Source organism: Thermobia domestica, chromosome 11 (genome assembly GCF_964235325.1).
Source record: "Thermobia domestica chromosome 11, izTheDome1.hap1.1, whole genome shotgun sequence".
Classification (NCBI taxonomy): Eukaryota; Metazoa; Arthropoda; class Insecta; order Zygentoma; family Lepismatidae; genus Thermobia; species Thermobia domestica.
The window spans coordinates 219,348,658-219,367,933 of record NC_137464.1 but is presented as its reverse complement, the minus strand read 5'-3'; the positions used below and the strand labels follow the sequence as shown (position 1 = coordinate 219,367,933).

Genomic DNA, 19,276 nt, shown 5'->3' with positions numbered 1-19,276 from the left:
GTGCATCTTTGTTGAGTGTAGTCCTAGGTTCAATTCACGGTGGGATACCACTAAAATTTCAACGATTTCGGTGATTCGGATTTAACACTAAACTGTAGGCCCACGTCTCATGTAGCCGCGCTGCTATCGAGGGAAGCAAAACTTACGTAAACAAAGAAACAAAAAGTAAATTTATGATTTGCGCTTAACACATATTTCTATAGGTTCTATATACTGAAGGTGCATAAGTTCAACACGACACAACAAATTTCCCAACTTTTAAATTCAAAGGTGAATGAATGATATAGTATTAATTTTGCAGTTGAAAGAAATTACATGAATATCTTTATTTTAATTGATTCACTTTTTAAAAACAATACTACAAGATTGAATCATACAATAATAATCTTGATACTAATAATACAAAAAAGAAAAGAAAGTTTATTTTGGATATCCTGTTACAATCTGTAAATTAGGAACGGTCATAAAAATATTTAGACCTCCTACTCCAATCACAGACACTAAGATGTAACTGTTGTACAACAGTTCTTCATACACGACTGCATATGTGTACGTAAATTCCACTTTTGGGCAAATTTTTTCCCACATATATCACACACAATATTATACTCTCCGGCATGAAGTTTCAAATGTGTATTCAAATTGTACTTACGTGCAAACCTTCGACCACATACATCACACACAAATGGCTGCTCTCCTGTATGAGTTGTCATATGAAGTTTAAGAAGACTTGAAGTCGAGAGCTTTGCGCCACAAACATCACATTGTGTTGATTCCATGTGAGTGGTTTTTATATGTTCTGGTAATCTACGTTTCTTGATAAGCTTCCCACAAAAGTTACAAGGAACAGGTATTTGACCTCGATGAGTACTCCCCACATGACTGATTTTGGATTTTGAGCTATTGAATACTTTATTGCATATGGGACAGGGATATCCATGTTTCATCTTATGTGCTTTCAATTGAAGATTCAATACTTTCTTGTTGCATATGTTGCAGCTTACAACTATATAATTCATATAACCTTTGTTTATCTTATGAATAGTCTGAAGATGAAAACAAAGTCCACTTCTGCTCATAAATAGTCGGTCACAAATTGCACAGCTCCACTCTTCGCCATCTGGGTTCGCATGCATCTTCAAATGACGATTCAAAGTAGCACGTTTTGAATAATCTGCAAAACATATTTGACATTGAAATCGCCTTTTATTATGGTTTGCCTTATCTTCTTCACTTTTTACCTTCATAACACGTTTGTCCTCACTTGTGATAGAAGTACCGATGGGCACAATTTCCATTTGACACTCGGCTCTAAAATAAATAAATAAATAAAAATAAAGAAAAATTAGAACAAACATACATTATACATATACCTAATCATATTTTGAATATATGTATACACCTAAAGCTAGAGATATACACTGTGGAAAGAGATTTAAGGACTTCCCGTATACACTGTCCGATTCCAACGAAGTCCTTATCAAAATCATATTTTAATGGCGAATCACACTCTTGGTCTGAATGTTTCCTAAAGTCTGTTCCAGGCAACCTGATAGGAAACTCCCCTACCCCCAACCACTTACCACTGCAGAAGGGGAAAACAATTCGTTGACCTTCACAGGGAGGGAAGCTTTTCTAATAAACAGAATCGTGTAAAGTCTAAATTCGTAAGTCAATTCACTCGCATCTGATGTTGAGAAAGCACTGATGTTTCTTTTAGCTATCAACCTCGAGTAAGAAACAATTACTGTTTTTAATTTTTGTCTTGTAGAAAAGTATCGCATATTATTTATGTATTAAAGTTTACCCTACTGTAAAACATTTTATTGTCTTAGCTAATATTGAAAACATTAAAATCAATAAGAGCTTAAACTGTCCAATTTTGTATGAATGTGGAAGTTGATCCCTAACGCAAATACAAGAACGGGAACTGCAAGTTTTCGAAAATAAAATGTTGGCAAAAATATTTGGAACAAAAGAGGCATACATTCAGGTGAATTAAAACGCTATACAAGCTTTTATTTTACAACAACTACAGGTCAACGAGTATTATAGAAATAATAAAGTTAATACGTATAAGATAAACATGACATTTTTTTTATGGGAAATACGCATCAAGTCATTAACTCTATTCAAAAAGCCTAGGAGAAGGAGACTATTAGCTGGGCGAAGAAGAAGGCTTCCAGGCAATATAAAGCAGGATGGATGATAACAAACACGGTACATTGACTTTTCACATGTTAAAATCTAATGGAAGTATTTGTTTCTGCTACGATGAGCCTTTGAGCTCTTTAAGCCAAAGCGTTTGTTATTTTTTTTATAATTGAATGAACTCGCATTTATCGTTACTCTTTCTTTCTTATACAATAATCAACTCTTGTTACAACATTAGATTGTAATGCACGCCTGGGGCCGCGGTGGCTCAGTGGTAGAGCCTTCACCTGTGGTACATGAGTCCCTGGTTCGATCCCAGCTCGCGCCAGGTGGGCAAACACCACGTGCGTAGGTTTCGTCGGGGACTTCCTTTTCCTCCCACTTTCTTCATTCCACCATTTCTTTCATTCTCATCATCACTGTCTCCTTTAGCCTAGCCGGCATAACCGTGGGATGTAAAACTCAAAGATTTCATTTCATTTTATATTCTGCACGCCATAACCGTCTCTCTCTTGCAAGTTAATTACTCCAAATGATTGTTCCTATTAATGGAGACCGATAATATTTCTAAGACAACATAGAGTCATATTCCTCTCTTCTTTAAAAGAGGCTCAGCAAACAAGATTATTATTGGAACACTATTATCAGTATATATATATATATATATATACTAGTTTCTCCTTGTTCTTTTTAATGTTAGAACATTTGTTAATAAAAGAGGAAACGAGGTTTTTTTTTTAAGCATTTCAGGTTCTGGTTATTATCTTAATGCTCTTATAATTTACCCATACACATTATGCTTGGTTTTCGATTTTACACCGTTTAAAGGGGTTTTCTCGGGGTTCTATCGTTTCCTCCCACTTCCTTCATTCCATCATTTCATTCATTTCTCATCACCGTCTCCTTTAGCCTAGCCGGCAAAACTGTGGAACGTAAAACAAAGATTTTATTTTCGGTTTTATATTATGAAATTCTTGTATCAATAAGTGAATATCCATTCAATTACCAACCCTGGCATCCCTTGCCATTCCAATATTATGTCACAGCCCCGACTGCCAAAAAGAAGAAAAATAAACAGTACAGCTGTTCAATAAAATTTCTATTAGAATGACACGCGTTACTTACCTCACTAATACAGGCAAAGTAATTGTTTTAAAATACGTAGTATTATTATGAAAGTTGTAATTTATTATTTAGACATATTTGGATACAGTCTATACCTCCATGTGCGGGAGCTGATGGTGGAAGACCGAACACAAATATTCACCTGTTCTTGAGCGTGGTGGGGGGACAAAACTCTTCTTTTTCCTATCAGCTTACGTGAAACAGATTAAAATACCTTTAAACAGATCAATACTCCAAGTTGGAACATTGTCGAAAAACGTAAGTGTGCTTGTGTGTGTATATCTATTGTGTTCGGATCACAGTCTACCATACGATCGAACGACTATTGGGCATTCAATGTCTTCCAACGTCATAGAGTGCGAGGGGCCGGTTAGTCGATCGTTCAGCGAAATTGCTGTTCGCGTGGATTGTGACTTCAGTTTTCTACCGGTGTATAGAAGATGAGAGACAGTAATTTCTCACAACAGAAGTATCCTCGATGACCCGATGCATTGGAAATCACTTTTGAGAAAAATAATACTTCGGAACGACATTACTGATGCAATCATAGCCACAGTGGCCATCCATGTGAATGCTTGGTAATAGTGGAGGAAGAAGTGATAAGAGGATGCCGCTAATGGGTTTTGCAGTGGATTTCCTTGTCATTATTAGATCCCTGCGGTGTGTAGAGGGCCTGTGGAATATTGGTAGTTAGGCGGCATGTTCCAGCAGGTTTGTTTGCAGGCTGCAATGACCTATTGAAGGTCTTTTGTGGTTGAAACTTGATTTTTTCCGCCCTTGGATGGCTCCTATGGAAAAAGAAAAATGTCCCCAAGCTTCATGCATGTGAGAAGAGGCCATAAATCGTCCCTATGGCTCTTTTTATGATCCCTATTGCTTGTATGACTTATTCAGCTTGCCCTGGAAAGGTTTCCAAATCCTGAACATTGTCACTTGAACATTTGTCTCGTCTCGTCCCGAAAATTGCTTCGTTTCGAACTCGGGACCCTTCTTAATTGGATTGGCCACCGAAGTCTCCCATTTCACGCGACATTTGTTTTATTCGATTGTTTGCTACGTAAACTAGTTGTTAAATAGTGGGTGGAAAAAAGTCTCGTCTCGAAATTTATGAGGTATTAACTTTAACTGGCTTTGTCAGAAAGACATCGTCCTTTTACTCAGTACCTACATTTATAATGCATTGTCGATGCCCGCGAGTTCCCTGGCTCCCGAGCTCATGCACTATCGAATGGTTCCCCACTTCATGGACTACGTATCCCCCCCCAAAAAAAAAAAAAAAAAACTTTCTATGTAAAACAACATAATAAAAACAATGGAGAGTACACATTACCTAGCACGGCGTAGTTAACATATACAGCATAAAAGACGGAAGAAAGGAAACAATTGTTATTTAGAAAAACTATATTACTTAGTCATTCATTAGCATTTATACAACACACGTATGGAGAGTTTGAGCTCTTTCCGATACAGTCTTAATTCACAGAGTGAACGATGCCTTTGGAATATTTCGAGAGCGTGATGGGAGGAGCATAGTGCAGAGCGCCCTCCCAATGACCAATTAGAAGAAGGCAGGCTTATCATCTTCGGTGACCAGAGGTCTGCACGGGCTCGGGCCTACAAAGAATATATCACTTTGGGCCCGGGTCGCGCTCGGGCCGTAAATTTTTAGAGATACGACCACATTTCTCGGGCCTAATTCTGTAAAAATACTGTACAACGATATTTAAAGGACCACTCTTTCTGGAGAACTTTAACCAAAATTAAACCTCTAATTGCTGTAAATAAAAATATAATTTTGCGTTAATTATTAAGTTTCTGTAATTCGGGCTTATTTCGGACTCATTTGATTATCACACGAGCTCGGGCCTAAAGGCTAAAAGATATTTTGGACTCGGGTCAGGCCTCACATTGCAAATTCACGAGCCGGGCTGGGCTAAAAATTCCGGCCCGTGCATACCTCTAAGAGAGGGAGAATTTTGGTTCAGATGACATGATACATTGCTCTCTTTGACCGATGGAGAGGTGAAAATGGCAAGAAACATACCTGCGAGAGGACATGTACTCACAGCGAGAGGAGATATGGACTGCTCTTAGCACTTGAATACACGAAGACCCAAGAGTTGATGTTATCATGCGAAAGTGGAATTACTGTCTGTTTTAGGAGTGAAACAAATGTAGAAATTGAAATTTGGAACGTCATTATCCGTAAAAGCCTTGATAGTTAGTACATTGGAAGAATTACTGGATTGCATTTGAGCAGAATTTTAAAAGTACGAACAATAAAACAGAAATTTAACCACTTTTAATGTCTTTAAACTACAGTATTTGTGAATCTGGAAATATGGCACATGTCCTTGTTATTTAACGCAAAATAATAACAGAAGGATGTTGATTCTTGATTCTTGAATATTTTACTGTCATTTAAGATACGGGAGAAGAGAAAGTGTAGTTGCAATAGTGGTTCGATACATGTCTGAGAAGTTACCGACAGTCCAGGAAAATTTCCTCATTACTGTGATTTAAGGTACAATATCAAATTAGAATCAAAGGTGGTTCAAAGTTTCAGAATATTAACGTGGGTTATTGCCATTTTTTTCTTTGCTGCAACAGACAGAAGAAATTTTGCATATTCCTCGCTAGATATGGCGCGGTTTCGATTCATTTTATTACTTTCTATGGCATGCAAATACTGTTTATATAGGCTCACAACGTTATATTAAAAAATTATCTCCTTCCTCCCATATCTATAGGGTGTTTGAAAACAACACCAACAACGTTTGGAAGGTGATTCCTGACGCCGAAGTAAGACAAAAAGTATAGACCAACCCGGGTGCACAAATGCTTCCTTTCGGAGATATAGGCTGCCGAAAACATGAAAAAATGGAATTTAAAGGTCCATACCTCCAAAACTATGGGACTCACCGTAGTCGGGTCAAGACTTTACTTAGAAACTAATGTGTCCTATCCAAAAATGCATGTTTCAGAATCCTGCGGTAGTTCCGCAACAATTTTTATAGAGGTAGTTATTGAGTACCTCAAGTTATATGCCCGTAGCCAAACTCCCTCTGCATAAAATTGTTGTGTAAGTACCTTAGGATTCCGAAACATGCAATTTTGGATAGGGTACATATTAGTTCATAAGTGAAATCTTGACCCGACTATGATAGCTCCCATAGCTTCGGAGCTATGAACCTTTACAGTTCATTTATTCATGTTTCTGGCAGCCTATAACTTCGAAGGGAAGCATTTGTGTACCCAGGTTGGTCTATACTTCTTGTCTTATCTTGGTGTCAGGAATCACTCCCAAAACTTTATCGATGTTGTTTTGAAACATCCTATATATATATATATATATATATATATATATATATATATACGTATAATACCTTATTAATCTTAATCAACCTCCTATAATTCACCTTACCTTGTTGTTTATTGTTGTGTGTACTAGTGGTAATTTTGTGTTCTGACCAACTTGTTTATTTTTAAGAATATTCAATTTTAGAATCGTATTTATTTTCTCTTATAATTCTACAGGGTGGTCCATAAGCCTTAGTACAGTGGATTATTTTGAGGTAGAACCTGTGTAGAGGTTGTTCGGATTTCTTCGTGATTCCCCGTGTCCTCTTCGTCTCTTCCTGAAAGTGTAGTTTCCTTCCGTTGTCTGCACTATTTGTTTACAAATCGTGAGAACACCTATTTATAGTAAAAACATGTGGCTTATAGTACATATGAGTGTACGGATCCTTGCAATATACTACCTTGATGAGACGTGGGTTAACCAAAACTAGAGCTGAATATCAGGATGGTAGTTTAGCGACAAGAGGAGGAAACAACCAAAAAGGCTTTGGCGTTCCAATAGGGAAGGGACGGCGCATAATTGTCTGTGACGCAAATTCAGCGAAAACTGGGTTCATTCCAGAGAGTGAACTTGTATTTATTTGGAAGTGCAAGTCATCAGATGACTATTATAATGACATGAAATCCCAGCCATTTAAGGATGATTTCTAGACAAATTCTTGCCATACCTGAGCTCAAACACTGTTATTGTAATGGATGATTTAAAAAAAATCCTTTGTGTTAAATGTCCAACATGTTCCAAACTCCTTACATACTGAATCGTGCCGAATTCTATAGGCCATAAAAAGTACAATAGGACTTAGACATAAGAGCTGTTCAATGTGCCCACACCATTATTTGTTTCCACCGTACCATTGCCAATATAACTATAGACTTGATATGGTCACAGATGACGGGATATGTGGCACAAAGGAATAACTCGTTTAAAATGTCAGATGTGAGCGGTTAACCCAAGACGCACGAAGCAATAAATTCAATAAGTGTGGCTAAGTGGACTGATAATATTCGTCAAGCTGAGAAGCGTCACGAAAACGATTAACACAAGGAATGTGCTAGAGATGTCATTCTTGAGCCAAATTATTAACACATAACACTCAAAAGTACAAGTGATGACTCAAGTGATGTTGAGGATCAGTTCACGTTACATTCCCTAATTTGTTCTTCCTACTTTTCCTTCCCACTCCTCTACGAGTTAGCGCGTGCGCTTTTGATGCATGTAGTTCCGGGTTCGATTCGCGGTGGGATAGCTGTAAAATTTGAACAGATTACAGTGGTTCGGATTTAACCTTAAACTATAGGCCTACATCTCATGCAGCCTCGCTCCTGCACAGGGAAGCTAAACTTAAGTAAACATAAGTAAACAAACAACAACAAAAATCTATTTGTGATGTGCGTATTAAACGCTATTTTTATACGTTCCATATTATATATACAGGGTGACCGCGTGACTATGTTACAAAATTTAAGGGATGACTCCTGACACGGAAACAAGAAAAAAAGTTCACATAAACTTTTGTCCAACGTACATAATTTCGGAGCTACATGGTGCCGAAAGCGTGGGAAAATGACATTCAAAGCTCTATAGCTCGACTATGGTGAATGATAGAGCTAATGCGGCATGGTTACGTCAAAGACACCGAAGCTGCTGTATTCAAAAATGCTTAGGTCGAGATCGTGCAATTCGTGCACAAGGGATTCCACAAAGGAGCGTAGGGATTCCCGGATAATCTGTCAAGAAAGATGGGTCGAAAAGGATACGGATCAATAGCTGTCCCAACTGCTAGCAATAATGCGTTTAAGTCGATATCTCGCACAAGCACAAAATGACGAACAGTTTTATACGTGCCATGTGTGGTTGCATAACGCGCACTAAATAATAGTGGGAAAATATGAAAGGAAAATGTGAATAAATTGGTACAAATGGTAAATACATAGTACACTGTCCTGTTCATTGTACGTATAAACGTTACTATTGAATCTCTACTCATTCGGTCCGTTCTCCCCAAACGATTATGTTGCTGACAATTCTATCCCTTTTTTCCACATATACCATTATTGATTTCTTCTTTTATGTAACGTACTCAAGAAACGTAAGTCCACACATGATACAGCATGTTTTTCAACTTTTAAATTTAGCGGAAGTGAATCATATAGTAGGTTATTAGTTTTGCAGGTGAAAGAAATTACATTAATATCTTTCTTAGAAACTTGATTCACTTTTAAAGACAATAACAGAAGATTAGAAAATACAATAATGATCCTAACACCAATAATACAAAAAGAAAAGAAACTTTATTTTGCATTTCCTTTTAAATCTATAAATTAGGGACGACTTGCAGAACTGTTCGAACGTCCTTCTTCAATCAAGGATACTAAGCTGTTACTGTTGCTGAAGAATTGTTCATACATGACCTCATATGTGTTCGTAAATTCCACTTTTGAGAAAATCTTTTACCACATAAATCACACACAATGTTGCGCTCTCCTGCATGAAGTTTCAAATGTGTATGCAAATTGTACTTACGTGCAAATCTTCGACCACACACACCACACATAAATGGTTGCTCACCAGTATGAGTTGTCAAATGAAGTTTAAGAGTATCTGGTGTCGAGAGCTTTGCGCCACAAACTTCACATTGTGTTGATTTTTTGTGAGTTTGAATATGCTGTGATAACATATATTTCTTGATAAGTTTCCCACATATATTGCACGGATAAAGCGTTTGGCCGCGATGAGTATTGTATATATGCGTCAATTTAGAACGTACTTTATCGAATACTTCATTACATATAGGACAAGAATACCCATGCGTGAGCCGATGTGCTTTTAACTTAGAACTTAGCAGCTTCTTCCCGCAAATATTGCAACTCTGAATTATATAGTTCATATAATCTTTCTTTATGTTATGAAGATTCTGAAGATGCATACAAATTCCATTTCTACTTTTAAATAGTTGGTCACAAACTACACAACTCCATTCTCTGGCATCGGGGTTTGAATGTCTCTTCAAATGATGATTCAAAGTAGCACGTTTCGTGAAATCTTTAAAACATATTTGACACTCAAATCGCCTTTTATTATTCTTTGGTTCGTCTTCTCCACTTTTCTCCTTCAAACCACGTTTATCTTCGCTTCCACTACAAACACCGATGAGCAATGTTTCCTTGTTACATTCAACTCTAAAAAAAAAACAAAGCGCGTATTAGAAGAAATACCATAATCACATTTTTAGTGTACATATAAATGCATAGCTGTTTACCCCAGTGGAACGAATATAAAAATAACTGAGTATATCATTTGATTCGCGCTCGGAGCGTGTAATGGAATGATGATAATTATGTAACGTGTAGGAGTTTATTTGTACATATTGTGAATCCACAGTCTCCAGGTTTTAATTTTATCAAAGATCATAATTTCATGAAAAGATTTAAATTTTACTTTTATTATTATTAATTTCATTTCTATTTTTGTTTATTTGTATGTCATAAACGAATGTTGGTATTGTAAGTCGATGTTGTTAATTATGTTTGTTATATCGTTGTAAAATATTGTATAATCAGTTTATTAACAACACACTTGATGGATAGCATGTTAAAAGATATTTCATTTTGGTGTAGCGTCAAAGTTAAGGTTACGAAGATTTTTGGTTGATCAAAATTTTATCAAAGAATCTTGAGTGCACGTTAAGATTGCAAACTGCAATTCAGTATTTCCATTAATATATATTTGTTAATTTACTTCCTGGTCTAAAAAGAGCGATAGAAAGTTTTTAAAGATCTATTGAGAAATTCATGTTGGTTTTGAAAAGTACGCATCTTAAATTCTGTAGCTATTTCGCTACTCGAAAGTTATCTTCATTAGCATTCAGAGATAGTATTTAAAATCATTTCAAGAATAAGCGACCGACAGTGAGGACCTCTGAAACTATACACAGAATTTGCACGGACATTACGATACTCGGTAAAGAGGTTATTGCAGCACGTTGGTGTAGTTCGTACATCGTGTCACCGTGTTCTAAAGGATAGAAGATTAAAAGCCTATTGTGTGAGTGTGGTGCAAGGGTTGAAACGCGAGGATCTGGAGAAAAAAAAAAAAAAAAAAAGAGCACTATTGTAACTGGCTGTTAACATCAATTGCTAAAGTTTACGTGGACCCTTTGCTTTACTTCATGTCAGATGAGGCCTGGTTTCACTTGCCAGGTTATGTAAACTCGCAGAATTGCAGATACTGATCGCAGGACAACCCGTATATTCTGCACATTACTAGAACATCACTTGAGAAATTAACATAGCGCTAACAGAATTACAGTGTGTTGCTGGTAACGTCATCAAACGAGGTCAGCGATGCCTGGATGGCCATGGCCACTTACTCCGAGCATCTCTTATTAACAGGTAGTTATCTATTCACTGTTAGTTCACTGTTACTGATGAAGTGTTACTTGAATCTCCTCAGTGAGGCGTACCGGTTTTATGTGAGACACTTTGTATATATAGTTTTTTCTCTGGTCCTAAGATATTTTGTTTGATAATCACGCACGTATAAGAAAATATACAAGTCCTTCAATGTTGATTTCTTAGCCTACATCAAATCCGACGACATCACAATCAGTGCACTTACGTTCCTATTTGCGCGGCGATCGGTCTTCATTCATGGCGACTACTGCTTATTATATACATAATTATTCAGCGGATATAATACGAGGTGCTACCCAAAATACCGGAGTCCCCTTTAACATGTATGTAACGATCCCAGCGTTATTCCTACTTTGGAAACACCCCTGGAACTCCGCAGGGTGAAGGGTGTTCAGAACCTGTTGCGATTCCAGTTGGATGCTCTCAATGGAGTCAAAACGTCGCCCTTTCAACGCGAGTTTGATCTTCGGGGACAGGTAGAAGATCGCCAGAGAACAGAAGAAGTTCGCACAAGGCTAAGCCAGGCTAGTAGGGAGGTTGGGGAACAATTACATTTACCTCGAGACATCTAGCAGCGGAATGTACTGCTAGTGGTTTGACAGGTAACAAAAATTCTCTGATGTTTTGGGTAGCGTCTGGTACTATTCCATAAACTCAATTATAACCCCATCCACATCATACTCGCGAATATTTTCTAATTTCACATTGTGTTTTCTATCCTCTCTTCCCAGTCCCCTACGAGTTAGCATGTGCGCCATTTGTGCTTGTAGTCCCGGATTCGATTAGCGGTGGAATAGCAATAAAATTTGAACGAATTATGGTGGTTCGGATTTAACCTTACACTGTAAGGCTACGTCTTATGTAGCCGCGCTGCTGCAAAGAAACCCAAATTTTATATATATATATACAGATGGTGATCAGAATAATGGAAACACCTGTAGTTGGCAACACGTCAGATGTATGGTTTGGCAGTGGTGTCGTGGCGCCCGCAGCGCCGGACCGCTGGTGGTGGTCTGTTAGGTCGGTCTCCATACTACGTCAGGCGCAGTGGAACAGCAGTGTCCAGTTGCTTCAGCAGACGGGGGTAGTGTAAAATGGGAGACACCTCAGATTTTCAAAGAGGGCAAATTGTTGGTGCGCGGTTATGTGGAGTGAGTGTGACGGCAGTGGCTACTGTGTTAGGTGCGTCGCGTGGGACAGTGCCGAAGGTAATGACGGTCTACACAACATACGGGAAAACCACATCGGGGAAGCGGAACAGTGGGCGGAAGAAAATCATGAGTGATAGGTCACGCCGGGTATTAAAGCGCATTGTCACGCAGAACCGTCGTGCCAGTGCGGAGCAAGTGACGGAGGAACTCAATCAGCACCTCCCCCACCCTGTTTCTACAATCACAGTCCGCCGCGAATTACATGACATGAACTTACGGGGTCGTGTTGCACGGGTCAAACCGCTCATCAGGGACCACAACGCTTTCGCACGCCACAAATGGTGCCTCGACCATGCAACTTGAACCGTTGAGGACTGGAAATGTGTGATATGGTCGGATGAGTCATCCTCCACCCTATTCCCAACCATGGGCCGTGCTTATGTGTGGAGAACGCCCAAAGAAGCTTATGATCTGCAGTGTCTCCGCCCAACTGTGAAACATGGCGGCGGCTCGGTGATGCTGTGGGCCGCCATATCATGGTTTTCATTGGGTCCTGTGGACACACTTAGCGCACGAATCACTGCCAACGATTATGTCGCAATTTTAGGAGACCACTTGCATCCTATGGTCCGGATGTTGTTCCCGGACAATGACGCCATCTTCCAGGATGATAATGCACCCATTCACACAGCAGGCGTTGTTGCAGTGTGGTTTGAGGAACATCGGGATGAAGTTCAACACCTCCCCTGGCCCGCCCAATCTCCAGATCTCAACATAATTGAACATCTTTCGCCCGTCTTGGAAACACGACTCCGGCGTTGATTTGCACCTCCATCCTCTCTCACAGAACTGGCCGATGCCCTGCACGAGGAATGGTGTAAAATTCCACTTGCTACCATTCACGACCTCTATGCCTCCATCCTACGTCGCATCAAGGCTGTTCTGAAGGCGAAAGGTGGCCCGACACCATATTAATCTGGTAAGTTGCAATTTCGTTCAGGTGTTTCCATTTTTCTGATCACCATCTGTATATATATATATATATATATATATATATATATATATATATATATATATATGTGTGTGTGTGTGTGTGTGTGTGTGTGTGTGTGTCAGGATTACAATTTACAACATAATTCTGCGTGTATCGTGGCGTTTGCTTTCTCTTAGTAACTAACGAGTTATATTCATGACATAAGAAAATTAAGGCTTAGTTAAACAACAAAAAAATCCTCTCAACTGCCTGACGCTATCGTTTCCAGAGTGGATCTAGTTTGGATTATAACACAGTGCGTATCTCTTAATTTCATATTATCTATTCTTTCAACTTCTTGTACGAGAGGACACTATTGAACTCTGCTTCCAATTCCATTTTTCTCTATCTCTTTTTCTACTCTCTTATTTAGCTTGACATTTAAATTGCTCACAATTTTCCATCGTTCAATTCAAACACAACCGCTTCAGAATTCATACCTGTTTAGTTTATATCCATAAACGAGAGATATTCAACCAACAATTTTGTTTAGTTTCCACATCGAGGCCACAAGAATATTATTAGCACAAGTCAGTTCTTAAAACCTAAGTGTTTCTGCATGCCTTCTGTAGACAATGCATTGTTTAAGTAAACAAAAATGCAAAACAACCTAAAAATCTGAAACCAAAATGTGTTTTCGTAAAGCTACGAAAATTTATTTATAATAGAGATTCTACATATCAGACATTCAAATACGAGCGATTGTATTTAAAAACAAGTGCTGGTGAGCGTTGTTCTGGTTTGATTCCCGGTGAAACAGCATAAAATTTAATTTCACAATCATTCATTGTCCTTAATCATCAGTCCCTTTTAGCCTACAAGGCATAACCGTGAGGCGTTAAACAACAAAAAATAAAAAGGGACATTTTTTCTAATTTAACTACAGAAAAATAAAAAAAATATATTCTCCTCAAATGTTAGTTGATACTGATTTTGTAAACAAGATTTGTATTCCTTCCAAATCAACTACATGTAGCTATACAATGTGTTTCAAATCAACACCGACAACGTTTGGGAGGTGATTCCTGACACCAAGATAAGAGAAAAAGTATAGACCATCCTGGGTGCACAAGTGCTTCCTTTTGGAGTTATAGGCTGCTGAAAACATAAAAAAAAATGAATATTAAAGGTCCATAGCTCCAAAACTATGGGACTTGCTGTAGTCGGGTGAAGACTTCGCTTAGGAACTAGTATGTGTTCTATCCAAATATCCAAGTTTCAGAATCCTGCGGTACTTCCACGCCAATTTCATAGAGGTAGTTGGAGAGTACTTCGTATTATAGGCCCATAGTCAAACTCCCTCTATAAAAATTATTGTGGAAGCACCTCAGAATTCTGAAACACGCATTTTTGGATAGGGCACATAATAGTTCCTCAGTAAAGTCTTGACCTGACTACAGTAGGTCCCATAGTTTTGGGGCTACGGACCTTTAAAGTTCATTTTTTCATGTTTTCGGTAGCATAGGCACCGACTTGAAGAAAATATTGGGGGGTCCAAGTAATGAATAAATATATCATCATCTTATTCAACCGTTTTCAATTAACTGCTTGATGAAGGCCCCCCCCCCAAATCTCGATCCGCTACTCCGCTGCAAAATTCACACTGCATTGATCTTCACTTGTCAGGTCAGTATTGACAGAGTGTTGGTTGAAGCTTCAGTGCTCTATTCAACACGTTGGAAAACCGCCTTTTCTATCGAATAAGAAGGCTGTAGGGATGACCACGAGCGACTTCGAGCGAGTTTTCTTTGAAACTCGACTCGACTCGAAACACACACATTTAAGCTCGACTCTAGAACTCGGCTCGAAAAATTTCCTCTAACTCGACTCGAATTCAGGTCGAGTTTCGAGTCGAGTCGAGCCAGAACGAGCCAAATGGAGCTAAATTTTATGTAGTTTCAAGTACTCTCTTCAACTATGCTACATAGACAGTGTAATTATTATCAATGATACTACTGTTACTACAACTTATTATTATTATTATTAACACCGTGTATAAACATGAAAGATAGGTGGTTTCTATCTGAATACTAGACACTAATTGACTGCCGACCTCGGTAGTCATGAAGTCTAGGAGGCATGGCCATCGTTCACGAGATTCTGGATTTGAGTTCCGGAGAAGCAAGGATTTGGCTAAGGCCAAATATTGTTAAAAGTTATAGGGCGCTGGCCGAACATGTTCAAAATTGCTCGGCTCGGGCTTAGGGATGTCGGCCTGGGTGAGCCGATCTAAACCGATGGCTCACCCAAACCGAGACGAACAGAGCTGATAGCTCAGTTGGGGCGAATCGATGGCTCATCCCAACCATGCCGGCTCGAGCATTTCGCTCCGTTGAACTGAGCCGAGCAAGTTTACATCACTACCCGAGTTGAGCTTCTGTTTGGGCTCAAAAATTCGACCGTGCAGGTCTCAGCCTTGATGGTAAGAACTAAAGTATATACTTATATTGGTGCTAACGACATTTGAGGCCTCGTTATAAAAATCCTTTGCCGTTTCGTTATCGAGACGAAACGAGATACAAGCAGTGTCCCCTGTCGTGAACAATACTAAAAGTATTGCACTTTATCGCTTACATTTCTCATGGCTTTCGCTTTCCAGTCTAATCATGCCATGATTTTAAAACGAGTTAAAACGAGCTGAACGAGCGAGCCATTTATCAAACTCGACTCAACTTGAAACTCGACCTAAAAAACAGCGACTCGGTTCGGAACTCGACTTGAGAAAATTACGTTTGACTCGACTCGGAACTCGATTCGAATTCGAGTCGAGTTTTAGCTCGATTCGTACCCATTCCTAGAAGGCTATTCCTAATGTTGAATTAAAGGAATAACGAAGTTTACAACAGAAATTCTTGCTCCTCTTTGTTAATTCTTCCTCGGCCGGATTATATTGGAGGGGCGAGGACCCCACCTCTAAATATTGGGGGGGCCAAAAGTGTCCTGCCCCCCCAAAGTCGGCGCCTATGTTCGGTAGCCTATAACTCCGAAAGGAAGCATTTGTGAACCCAGGATGGTCTATACTTTTTGTCTTATCTTGGTGTCAGCAATCACCTTCCAAACGTTGTCGGTGTTCTTTTGAAACACCCTGTATATGTAAAATTGCACCTCTTCTTACTTATTTGGTCCCTTCTCCCCAAACGATTATATCTATATTGTTGACTTTTCTATCACATTTTTCCACATATGGCATTATTGATTTTTCTTTTCTTTTTTCTTTTTTTTTTCTTTTTTTTTTTTTTACGTAACATAATGAATATATATAAGTTACGCAAATGGTAAACCATGTTTCCCAATTTCTATACTCGGAAGTGAGCTAATCATATTGTATTTTAATATTATATTAAATTTGCAGTTGAATGTAATTACGCCAATATATATTTTAAAAACAACGTTTCACTTTTTTAAAAATAATACTACAAAACTAGATAACAACATACAATAATGATATTAACACCAATAACACAAAAAGTTGTAGCCGCCCCTTCACATTGCCGGATCACACCTATGGAGTGCAATGTGGAAGTGAATGGTAACGTCCAGATGGCCTACATGGAATACTGATGATTGTAACTGGAATGGCAGTTATGTTACAGATATTCAACGTAACATGCAAGAAAACATCAGGATTATGGACGGGAACGAAGTACGTTTTACAATAACGCCACTTACTACATGTCTCAATCAGGCTGTACAATTATTTATATGCCATAGGCGATAGGTCCTCAAAGGAAGCAATACGTTACATGCACACTAGACTGGGCTCTATTGGCGCCAGGTATTTAAATATTGCAGTGTTTCCTCAAATATGTACTTTCACCGTAACTGCAGTATCCTGACGAACAAGCATTAACGACTATTCTTGTATTATGATACACAGCCGCATCCGCCATTAACACTTCATAACTATGGAGTAGATATATTAACTATCATCTGCTAAGAACCACTACCCATTCTCAACTGCATGTCACTCATCTGCAAATACATAGATTAAATGAAAGAGAAGTACGATATATTCAGGTGATGAGATATTTTTAGGGATCCTAACTATTTACTCAAACATATTTTCCATAGTAGTCCATATGTCTAGAATCAACACAGAATTAAATATATGGTACTTACTATAGCAGGAGATCCAGAGACAGTTGTGAGTGAGCTACACACTATTCGAACAATGGCAGCAGACATAGGACTACACTTACATTTCATGAAGTGCGAAGTAGGTTTTTTAGGAATTTTGCAAGATCAAATGGAAGTGTTATATTCACAATTTAAAAATTCAGCACCGGGTATACAACTTATCACAATCTCTTTAGCCTTTCTTCTTGGTGCAGCTCTTTCACCTGAGGCAACACGTAACTTGTTAGTCGAGAAAACTAAAAAGTTAGATTTTTTCTTGTCACGTCTGGCCCTAGTCTCAGCACATTCAGCTTTTTACCTTCTTCGTGCGTCGTTCTTCATGCCAAGATTAATCTATTTTTTACGCTGTTCTCCTTCTTGGCGTAAAGTCGATTTGCTAGAGAAGTTTGACATTGTTCTGAAAAGTGGACTAGAATCGTTACTCAATTGTAACCTAAATAATAACGCATGGATACAGACCTCCCTTCCAGTTGATTCTGGAGGTCTTGGTATTCGTCGGGCTGTCGATTTCGCGTATCCTGCATATTTAGCGTCCTCCTATGGATCCCGGCATACCATTGAGATACTCCTCAATCAAGAAAATAAGCCTCACATAGAACTGGATATCCAAGACTGCATATCTGGCTGGTCTAAACTAGTTAGTTTAAGTCTTCCTAAAATAACTGACAGAAGTTCACAATCAGTTTGGGACAACCCGATCATCAAATTGCATCAACCAGTGATACTACAAGAAGCAGACAACCAAGACGACAAGGCCAGACTTCTCGCCTCCTCATCTCCAATTTTAGGTGCTTGACTACAGGCATTACCTTCACACACCCTAGGACTGTACCTTCCAAACGAAAGTTTTCGTATTGCAGTTGCTCGTCGCCTAGGAGTAGAGATCTGTGAATCACACAACTGCTCTAAACGTGGTGCATCAGTCAAGCAGAAGGGTTTACACGGTTTGTCTTGTATAGGTAGCGCCGGAAGACATGTGAGGCATTCGAATGTGAATGACATTATCTGGAAAGCACTCACTTCGGGGGAAGTTCCATCTGTTCGTGAACCTCCGGGATGTAACAGATCTGATGGCAAAAGACCAGATGGCATGACGCTGGTACTATGGAAGAGGGGAAAGATTATTCTCTGGGATTTCACCTGTTGTGACACTTTCTCGTCAACCAACCTTACTCTTTCGTAATCACGAGAAGCTATTGCAGCCCACAGAGAATGTGAGAAAAGAAAATAAAAAGAACTACTTTATAGGTACATGTTCGTGACTGTGGCCATTGAATCGAGCGGCACTTGGGGCCTCGAAGGTCTAAATTTCATCAAAGAAGTAGGCCAACGTATTGCACACGTTACTGGGGACAAACAAGCTACTAATTTTCTGATACAACGTATCAGCATAGCAGTTCAGCGAGGCCATATGGCTTCCATTTTAGGTACATTACCTCCTGGCAAATTATTAGAAACAGCCTTCAGATTCATGTTCCTCATGGTCTAATTTAAAACATATATGAAAATCAGGTGGGTCCAGTTTGCTTCCCTGCAGCCGAAAAGTACATTGGAAGTGTCATCAAAGAAATAACTTTAAAAAAAAGATCCCAGGTCAGTATTTGTAACACAAGTTCACATCAGTACTTACGGTTTAGAACCCCCCGCTTATATGATTTTAAAATATGGCAATCCTAATTTAGCTGTGACTTGTACAGCCATCGAACTATCCCTTTCGCACAGTGATGCACATATTACCATAATAGTCTTGGAGCAAATTTTAAAAAAAGTTAAAAAACAAATCAATACAATTGTCTCGATTGATAGATGTTCACAATTGTTAAAAGATGTAATTAAAAACAGCAAACATTGTTTTTGCTTTGAAAAGGACAAATATAGTTTCCCTTATAAAACCGCAAACATG

General features: G+C 38.7%; 1 protein-coding gene across 12 annotated transcripts in view; it reads right to left on the bottom strand.

Moving 5' to 3' along the window:
- LOC145664751 (uncharacterized) overlaps positions 1-19,276 on the bottom strand; it is a 248,516-nt gene that overhangs the window by 90,799 nt on the left and 138,441 nt on the right. The window contains exons 7-8 of one of the 12 annotated variants that reach the window (XM_081731655.1): positions 9,164-9,819; positions 1,104-1,311 (exon numbers count right to left, since the gene is read on the bottom strand). The exons of 7 other annotated variants lie outside the window; for them this stretch is intronic. In XM_081731655.1, the coding sequence (XP_081587781.1) occupies positions 1,244-1,311; positions 9,164-9,819 (724 nt within the window). In that variant the 3' untranslated portion in view covers positions 1,104-1,243. Of the gene's footprint in view, positions 1-283; positions 1,312-8,909; positions 9,820-19,276 lie in introns of those variants that run through there. 4 more of the 12 variants (XM_081731657.1, XM_081731659.1, XM_081731650.1 and 1 more) reach the window with 4 other exon arrangements.